The 10332-nt window shown below is 32.4% G+C and overlaps 1 protein-coding gene and 1 pseudogene across 1 annotated transcript; both read left to right on the top strand.

Annotated features, from left to right (window-relative positions):
* The first annotated feature begins 2188 nt into the window (after positions 1 to 2188).
* On the top strand, positions 2189 to 4815 carry LOC116120167 (cytochrome P450 704C1-like). Its single transcript, XM_031406111.1, has 6 exons — positions 2189 to 2500; positions 2975 to 3190; positions 3292 to 3585; positions 3664 to 3984; positions 4165 to 4368; positions 4496 to 4815. The coding sequence occupies exons 1-6, from the start codon at positions 2189 to 2191 to the stop codon at positions 4700 to 4702; spliced, it is 1554 nt and encodes a 517-aa protein (XP_031261971.1). The 3' UTR covers positions 4703 to 4815.
* Positions 4816 to 7665: 2850 nt separating this feature from the next.
* LOC116120158 lies at positions 7666 to 10043 on the top strand (annotated as a pseudogene).
* The last annotated feature ends 289 nt before the right edge of the window (positions 10044 to 10332 follow it).

The raw sequence follows: 10332 nt of genomic DNA, 5'->3' as shown, positions 1-10332 counted from the left end.
GGTACACGCAAACTGGCCTAAACACTCCGGTCACTAAAAAAAAAAAAAAAATCAAATACAACATAAACCTAAATCATTGTGAAAGCAACAGGTCACTTTTGATGTTTTTATTTTATATATATATATAAATAAATTGTTGTTAATTTTAATATAGACTAGTGTTGCTTTCAATTAGCACATCAAAGTTGAATTCTTTGTCATTTTAACTTTTAAGTAATTTTGATTGAGGGTATTTTATTATTTAGCTAAGAAGAAGATTCCTAATTGGGACATGAGTAGAGGGGTCAAATGGGACCAATATATTGAAGTATAGTCCATTTTAAAATTATGTTATCGGTGTTATGTTTATGTGTATAGTTCAGGATAATGATGATATGAATTATTGTATTATTGTTTAAGGTTTGATTAGATCATGATTAAATGATTCAGATGAATATTTTGTTAGTAAATTAGTAGACATATTTTGAGTGCTTCACAAATATTTATAATTTAAAAAAAAAATTATATAGATAAATAATAAAAGAATATTTTGTTAATAATCTTATCAAAATCCGATTCTACCATTGAAATGATTTGAAACTTATAAATATATATATATATTGTTTTCACAAACATTATCCTCCAAATGATAATACTCCCTTTAAAAGTATAATACTTGATTGTAAATTATAAATAATTTTCTAAATCTTAAAAATTAATTTTGAGAAGGTAAATACTGTATATAAAAATACCCTCAATAAATAAAACATTGAAATTTATAGAGCATGCATCTAAAGTGACTGAATCAAGTCCACTGAGTTAAAGTTATCCATTTGACATGTCTAAGAAAGACAGCAAGACCTATTTTCAACATGTGCTTAAAAATAGTTTACCACCAAATATAACATGTCAAATAATATATTTATTTAATTTTGTTGTTAAATGTCATACAAACCTAATTTTAAATACAAACTAATATAACACAAAATAAATGAAAGAATAAGATAAAATAGTTAAATTAATAAATATTTAAGGGATTAGTCTGACGGTCAAAGAGGTTTATTCCCTTGATTGAGTTTTTAGGTTCGAACTTTATGACACCTACCACATTATGACTAGTTAAGGTGCGTGTAAACTGGCTTGAACACATCGATTATCAAAAGTAAAGGTATTAATGTCATAACACTATACAACGAATCTAGGGAAGTTATCACATTATCAGTACTATGATTTGATTTTAATTTCTTTTAATTATACCACGAAAAAATAAGATGTATTCTATGATTCAACTATGGTACTGTTATCTTAATATATATACAGTCATGATTAAAAAATAAATGATAAACATTTAATTAAATTATTTCAAGGTATATTTATATAACTATGTGTTATGCCTGAAAAAGCAGAGCTGACGCAGAACCCTGTCAGCACAAGTGGTCAGAGCTTAGGTAAATCCAAATGTCGTTCAGGTGCAGCCACGTCGTGCACTGATGCAAGAGGCGTGTTCCTGCCAGTGCAGTAGGTGCGCGTCAGGCTGGTGAAAGGCTGGAGATGATTTGCGTGTCCAATTCCTACGAGAATCGAGTAAATCACTCGAGCAGGTGAATAACGGGGCATAAGAAAGGATTTGGACGAAAATCTGACCCATTTCCTGATTTAGTAATCATTACCTCAATCTATCCCACTATAAATAGAAAGCTCATCTCCCGTCTGTGGGATTAGAAAATTTCTCTCTGTAATAACATACTTATTTTTTCTTTGTAATCACTTATAAGTCAGCTCGCGGAATACGACCTGACCTCAATATATTAATACAATATCAGTGGACGTAAGAGTCGTTTGTTTAAGCATCCGAACCACTTTAAATATTATTCTCCATCATTTATCTATTTTCATATCCTCATTTGTGTGTGTTTTCTAAGTCAGTTTAATATTTTATATATACATTTAATCGGTGTCAAAATCATGTATCAACACTATGTAAGATATGGATAAGGATATAATCTAAATTGTTTTCTATCCATCAACTTTCGCAATTTATTGCTGGTTATAAAGTGAATTGAAGTCATCAACTCTTGGCACGTGGTATTTCTTGGAGTGGGGTTAATTGTACTATTTTAATGCAAGGCTTTCGTGCTTCTCCTGAGTGTTTATATATTATCAATTCTACTTTGATCTGCGACCAAATCTCATCTGCTTACCCTTAATCATGATCGAGCTAAATGAGTTTTCCTCCTACTTCATCCCTCTCACAGCGGCAGCTTTAGCACTAATCTCTGCTATCTTCTTCCTCAGATTCCATGCCAGAAAATCGCCTCAGAAGACTAAAAAATATCACCCAATCGCCACCTCTCCCCTGAACCAAGTTCTTAATTATTACAGGCTCTTTGACTTAATGACTGACCTTTCACGCAAATATAAAACCTACAGACTGTCTTCCTTCTCCAGAAATGAGATTTTCACCACCGACCCTGCGATTGTTGAGTACATTCTCAAAACAAACTTTCCAAACTATGGCAAGGTAATATCCTATTTTTTATTTTGTTTTTAAATAACTCAGAACATGCTTCAAAATGATAAATGTATTTCATTTTCTTCAAATTCTTGATCCATTTCCTGTTTTATATCTATGTAGTTATATACCTAATTGTTAGTAAGTTGTTTGAATGAAAAGAAAACGAGCAAAGCTCTGCCGACTTTCATTTAGTTCATTTAGTATAGAGACATCATCTCCTCAATTCCATATGATTTTGTTTCTCTTGACAATCAAATGGAAGAAGAAAGTTTGAAGGCTGAGCTTTTCCTACAAAAGATGTGGTTGAAATCGATTGCGGAAATAAAGCTAATTTAGCTACAATTTTGCACATTGATTCTAACAGTTTTACTATTGAAAGTCTTTTTTGTAATTTATTGTTCACATCCAAAAGAAGCATCGAACGCATAGTATATGATTAAATAGCAGAAAATTCTAATTCTATCACGTTTATGAAAGCAGGGGTTGTACGCATATAACATTTTTAAAGACTTACTGGGTGATGGGATCTTCGCTGTAGACGGAGACAAGTGGAAACATCAAAGGAAACTAGCAAGCTATGAATTCTCCACCAAGATACTGAGGGACTTTAGCAGTGGTGTCTTTAAAACCACTGCTGTAAAGCTTGCTCGAATATTATCTGAATTTTCAGTATCAAACCGATCGTTAGACATGCAAGTATGAGCTTCTTAATAAAATTAGTTTCTATATCATAAGAACAGTTATTTTATTCCGTTTAATGGATGATTGATTCACTATAATTATGTGTTTATTTGCAGAATCTTTTCATGAAAGCTACCTTAGACTCTGTATTTAAAGTCATATTGGGTATAGACTTAGATGGTTTGTCTGGAACTTATGAAGAAGGCGCTCGATTCACTGCTGCTTTTGATACAGCTAATGGACTTACTTCTTTTCGATTTGTTGATTTCTTTTGGAAGATTAAGCGGTTCCTGAACATCGGATCAGAGGCTGAATTGAGAAAGAATATCGAAGTGGTTGATGAATTTGTATACAAATTAATTAAAAGCAAAATTGAGCTACTCAATAATCTACATGATGATTCACAACCGGTAACAACTCGTACCATCTCCATTTTAGTTCAAAGTTTTAGTGATATTTGTATGATTTGATAACAATCAATATTACAGGGGAAGAAAGAAGACATTCTGTCAAGGTTTTTGGAACTGAAAGAAACCGATCCAAAATACTTAAGGGACATAGTTCTCAATTTTGTAATTGCTGGAAAAGACACCACGGCTACCACTCTTTCTTGGTTTTTTTACTTGCTTTGTAAGCACCCTGACATACAGGAAAAGATTGCAAAGGAAATAATACAAAAAAATAAAGTGAGTAGTAATTCAAGCATTGAGGAACTGGCAGCCAAAGTAAATGAAGAAACCCTTGACAAGAAGCACTATCTCCACGCAGCTTTGTCTGAGACACTCAGGCTCTATCCTGCAGTTCCTGTGGTACGTGCATGCATAATCAGAAGTAGAACACGAAAAATGTTGTTAATTACATAATATTTTCATTTTGATTTTATAAATGTTTGATATGATTTTATGACTAGGCCCAAACGCTGATTGATTAACAAAAATAATACAATCATTGGCTTTTTTTTAAAGTAGTACTTGTGGGTGGTGTCACAGGATGGGAAGATTTGTTTTTCCGACGACACGCTGCCTGATGATTTCAGTGTGAATAAAGGAGATATGATCACATATTTAACTTATGCGATGGGCAGGACAAAAGAATTATGGGGTAATGATGCAGAGGAATTTCGGCCAGAGAGATGGCTCAATGAAAATGGCCATTTCCGGCCGAAAAGCCCTTTCATCTTCACAGCCTTCCAGGTGAGTTAGAGTCCGTTATATTGGTCATTTATAGTACGCTAGACAGATCGATATGACTAACAATACCTGTTTCTGAATAACTTAATTCTGATTATGGCTAATCAATTAGATGATTTGTGTTTAACAGGCGGGTCCGAGGATCTGTCTAGGAAAGGATTTTGCTTACAGACAGATGAAAATTTTCTCTATGATCCTGCTTGGAAGCTACAAATTCAAGCTCAATGATGAAAGTAGACCAGTCAAGTACAAAACTGCACTCACTCTTCATATTGAAGGTGGACTCCATCTCAGTGTCTTCCCTAGATCGAACCACGAAACTACAGTTAATGCTTAAACATCTTCCTACTGTCTTGGGTTGTTGCCTAAATAATCAAAGTATGGAGCCAATAAACAACATATATAATGTTTATTATATTGTTGTGTTTGTGTGGTTACCCTCAAAGCTTCTTTTTTCGGTAGTTGAAAGACGATTATATAGGAGAAGTTTGTCCATTTTGTTATTTGCTTACAGTAATTAAGGATTAAGTATTAATAATTGGCATTTAACCCCAAAAGATTGTTCCGGCGGTCAAGAGGTTTGCTTCCTTTGTTGACTTCTTAGGTTCGACCTACATTTATAGTTTACCTTAGAACATTGGACAGGTAGAATGTTCAATGGGTCTTAAGAATTAATTGAGATGTGCACAAACTAATTCAAACATCATTGTCATAAAAAATAAATTAAAAAAATTGGCATTTTGCAACCTAAATAAAAACTTTATTATTATTATTTTTAAATCTTTCAATTGACTCTTTACACATTGATCACTTTGAATGTATAGTTCTAGAAAATGGTGATGAAATTCAAAATTAAAACATGTTTAACATTTTATCAAGCTCTAGTGGGTAGAACAAAAAGCTAACGCACTGGAGGTAATGTCCACGCGCAACCATCTAAGTTGAAAAAAAAAATTACCGTTGGTTGACAGTGATGAGGGGACGTTGTTGATATTTCTCGAAAGGTGAAGGGAGAGGTTAACTTGTCTTTTATACTTATGGGGTGTTGCTGATATTTCTTGAAACATGGGAGATGTCAGAGATAATTAATAGTGAGTGTAAGGTTGAAAAATATTGTGAAGATATGATTAAGTGTACTCACCAAGTGCATTAAAATTTTAATGAAAAAAGTATCATGAAAGTACCACATCAATCAATCATACTATAAGTTAAGAATGGTTATATAATATTTCATAAATTTTTTTCCTTAAAAAGTAATGCGATTATTGGTTGTTTATATAAATAATTAAATGATATATATATATATATATATATAGTGATAAATGGTTGGTTAATATTTTATTAGTGATATTATTTCCACTTGTGCATGGACTATAAGTTGCAGTCGTCTCCTCTGTCTTTAAGAGGTGTCAACTCCTTTCCCCGATTTGGAGGCGACGAATGTAAGTGGTTGATGAGTTGGTACCATCGGAATAGTGTAGATTTTCTCTTTACAATATAATGTTTTTTCCCTTTAATTCACCTGGAAAATGCAGGTGTCACGATAAAAATATTACTGTATTAAAGACGTCACAAAGCACATAACTTAAAACTAGTTTAATCTCCAAGTTATGGAGATTTAAAATTATTCTTTTATGACGACAACGAAGTTTTTTGGTTTTTTATCAAATAACTTAAAACTGGTTTAATATCTAAGGTGGCGTAGTTCTGACAATTGAATACCACAAAATAAATAAGATTGAAGAAAATTTTATAATATGTTTGTTTGTAATTTTTAATATCTGATTATAAATATTAAGTGTTTGTTTTTACAAATTTTAAATATCTAAAAAATATTATTTTTATTTAAATATCTTTGTCAACGTAATGTATAATATATATATTTATAATTTGTATTAAAAATCATGAATTTCATAAAATATAACGAAAATATTTTAATTTTACAAATAATTTGATTTAATTTTTTTAATTATGTATATCTACTGCGTCTGCTACAATGAAAATAAAATAATAATGTGAATAAAATAGCTTAAAAAAGATTAAGGTTTTAAAGGGTATGATTGGAATTTAAATATTAGAGTAGGAATATTTTTGGAGAAGTCATTTAAGACAAACAAATATATATTTAGTGGCCAAAATTTTTAACTTTTTTCATTAAGAGGAATGACTGATTCTTAGTTTTAAGTGATCAAACCAAATAACCCATAAATATATCTTAATATAAAAGATTCATTTTTTCTAAGTTTTCAAGGGTGTAAACAGACCAGCCCTAGATGATACTAGAAATCTTAGATTGAGTTGAAAAGAAACTTAATACAATAATCAAAACATATTAATATATAAGAAAACGATTATCTTTTACTTCATTTGTCGTTTTTACTCTTAGCCCCCATAGCAAGATAAATTCATTTTTTAAAATGTATATTCTCCATGCAATAATACTAACTAAGATTTTAATTAAAAAGTAATTATAAGTTAAAATATTTAATTACAAAAGAAATTCTATAAATATAAAAATTTAGACTTATGAATATTTAATGAGAGTTTATTTTTAAGGAATTAATGATGTTTCTTGGGGTGGGGCTAAATGCTCCCCCGCAGATGTGTGCTTAATAGTTTTTTTTTTTTTTTTTTTTTTTTTTTTGATTGAGAGTGTCCATACAATTTGCGTGCATCTCAACTAGTTCTTTAGAGTTTTGAAGTTAATAGTCGGATAAATTTTCTCAATGATCATCCCCCTAGAAACTGAATGGATCGAATTCAGGATCTCTTAAACAATACACTTAGAATTCTAGTTGACCACTGGCCATCAAGTGGTGGTTAGCTTAATTGTTAATACCCATTTTTTAGAATTAAGTTATTATTAAAAAAATTTATCTTCCTAATTATATTTTGAAAATGATAAGAGTACTTCGTTAAAATAGATTTAATGACTTACACATGGACTAAAAGCTGGAACTGGCGTGAAATATATTAAAACAAAAAAAGTGAATCACGAATATCATTATTGATGAAGTTTGGCGCACGATCTCCCATTTCTGCTATATAATTTGTAAGACGTGACAATCAGCTCTCACAATCTCCTTGACCAAACATTCCTGCTCTGCTTTGCTTATCCATTACCATGATCGACCTTAAGAATTTTCCTCCTTCATCCTCTTTACAGCGGCAGCTTTGCATTGCTCTGCCAATTCGTGCTCAGATTTCGTCCCACAAGATCGCCAAAGACTAAAAATATCCCCTATTGGCACCACTATCCTTGGCCCAGCACAATTTTCCCAGGCTCCATGACTTCACGGCTGCCTTGCACGCAAATATAAACTTACAGATTGCCTCTTTTATTCAGAAACGAGATTTTTACGTCAGATCCTGCAGTTGTTGACCACATCCTCAACAAACTTTCCTAACTATGGCAAGGTAAGAACGTATCAGAGCTTTACTTGAAAAAAAAAAAAAAAGAAAAAAAATCCACATAAATGCCCCGAAATGAATTGTATTTCATTTTCTTTTATTTCTTACTCATTTCCGGTCATATTTGTATGTGTAGGTTGTTTTTTTTTTTTTTTTGTAGGTTGTGTTTTTTTTTTTTTTTTTTTTTTTTCACTATTAATTGTGAAAGTTGTCTAAGCTTTTTCCATCTAAACGAAGTAGTTGACATCAACTGTGAGCATAATTCAAATTTCGCTAGAATTTTGCGTATTGATTCTAACAGTTTTACCAGTGAAACTCTTTTTGTAATTTCCAAAAGAATTATCGAACACATAGTATATGATTAGATGAAAATTCTAATTCTACCGAGGTTATGGAAGCAGGGATTGTACCAGTATAATATTTTGACCGATCTACTAGGTGATGGGATCTTCGCTGTAGACGGAGACAAGTGGAAACATCAAAGGAAACTATCAAGCTATGAATTCTCCACCAAGATACTGAGGGATTTTAGCAGTGTAGTCTTTAAAACTACTGCTGTAAAGCTTGCTCGTAAAGTATCTGAAGCTTCAGTATCAAACCGATCGTTAGACATGCAAGTATGAGCTTCTTTATCAATAAGTTTTAACGTTTTGGTATCATAAGAACGGGTATTATTAACTCCGTTTAATTGATGATTATTGATTAATTATAAATATGCGTTTATTTGCAGGATTTTTTCATGAAAGCAACCTTAGACTCTGTGTTTAAAGTCATGTTGGGAATAGATTTAGATGTTTTATCTAGAACTTATGAAGAAGGCGCTCGATTCGCTGATGCTTTCGATACAGCAAATGCAATTGTCAGTTTCCGGTTTGCCGATCTCTTTTGGAAGGTTAAGCGGTTCCTGAACATTGGATCAGAGGCTGAATTGAGAAGAAGAATCAAAGTGGTTGACAAATTTGTATACAAATTAATTAAACGCAAAATTGAGCAAATAAACAATCCACGTGATGATACACAATCTGTGAGTATAGCATCTTCAACCATCTGCAGTTTAGTTCAAAGTTTTAGTAATATTTTGAGTAATTAGCTAACAAATCAAATTTACAGGGGAAGAAAGAAGACATTCTGTCAAGGTTTTTGGAACTGAAAGAAACCGATCCAAAATACTTAAGGGACATAGTTCTCAATTTTGTGATTGCTGGGAAAGACACAACGGCTACCACTATTTCTTGGTTTTTTTACTCGCTTTGCAAGCACCCTGATATACAGGAAAAGATTGCAAAGGAAATAATACAAGCAACCCAAGTGAGTGGTAATTTAAGCATTGAGGAATTTGCAGCCAAAGTAAATGAAGGAACCCTGGGCAAGATGAACTATCTCCACGCAGCGTTGTCTGAGACGCTTAGACTCTATCCCGCAGTTCCAGTGGTAAGTACATGCACAATCAGAGTAAAACATGAAAAAAAAAAAAAAAAAAGAAATTTGCTACACACAATTGTTTGATTTTGATTTTATAAATGTCTTAGTTTTCCTTCCGGTTTACATGGGTATTGCTAAAAGAAAAACTTCTAGCCCGACCTAATATGATTTTCCGGCTATGCACATATTATAATGAGACCATTAGCTTTGTTTGAAAGAAGTATTGTGGGTGGTGTCACTGTCACAGGATGGGAAGATGTGTTTTGCCGATGACACACTGCCTCATGGCTTCACTGCCCATAAAGGAGATCTGATCGCATATTTACCTTATGCGATGGGTAGGATGATAGAATCATGGGGTAATGACGCAAAGGAATTCCGGCCAGAGAGATGGCTCAATGAAAATGGCGTTTTCCAACCGAAAAGCCCTTTCGTCTTCACAGCCTTCCAGGTAAGATAGAGTCTGATTATGATATGCGTTAATCTCATTTGGCAACTTATGTTTTAGCACTCAAGTAGACTGTTACATTACATTGTTCATTTGCAGTACAGCAGACAGATCGATGTGACTAACAGGACATGTTTTTGAAGAACTTCTTTCCGATTAGATAATCAATTTGATCATTTATGTTGAACAGGCGGGTCCAAGAATCTGTCTAGGAAAGGATTTTGCTTACAGGCAGATGAAAATCTTCTCTATGATCCTACTTGCATGTTACAAATTCAAGCTCAAAGATGAAAGTAAACCAGTCAAGTACAGAACTGCACTCACTCTTCCAATTGATGGTGGACTCCATCTCCTTATCTCCCCAAGATTAAACCCTGGAATTATAATTAACGCTTAAATTAACATCTTCTTCTTTCTTAACTGAGTGAATAAACAATCGACATAATGTTGATTATATGGTTGCGTTTGTGTAGAATCTCTAAATAGTCCAATTTGTCTCGTTGAAGGAGAAATCTTGGAGAAGTTTGTCCTTTTATTTTATTTATTTTTTTTTTTAATTGCGTGTGGTAATTAAGTGGCAATGTAGTTTGTTAAAATGCTTTATTTAAAATCTTGTCATATTATGACCAACAAAATTTCAAAAGATGGCAGAGAAGATTAAAAGTGGCTCACACGTGACACCACCT

This window comes from Pistacia vera, unplaced genomic scaffold (genome assembly GCF_008641045.1).
Source record: "Pistacia vera cultivar Batoury unplaced genomic scaffold, PisVer_v2 Contig126, whole genome shotgun sequence".
In the NCBI taxonomy this organism is placed as follows: Eukaryota; Viridiplantae; Streptophyta; class Magnoliopsida; order Sapindales; family Anacardiaceae; genus Pistacia; species Pistacia vera.
Note: the sequence above shows the minus strand (reverse complement) of the source record. Positions and strands in the feature narration are given on the sequence as shown.

Excerpts from the sequence above, each read along its gene's own strand:
- LOC116120167 (XM_031406111.1), top strand. The coding sequence starts at position 2,189 with ATGATCGAGCTAAATGAGTTTTCCTCCTACTTCATCCCTCTCACAGCG. Across the intron at positions 2,501-2,974 it reads ACTTTCCAAACTATGGCAAG|GGGTTGTACGCATATAACAT; the intron begins GTAATATCCTAT and ends TTATGAAAGCAG. Across the intron at positions 4,369-4,495 it reads TCATCTTCACAGCCTTCCAG|GCGGGTCCGAGGATCTGTCT; the intron begins GTGAGTTAGAGT and ends TGTGTTTAACAG.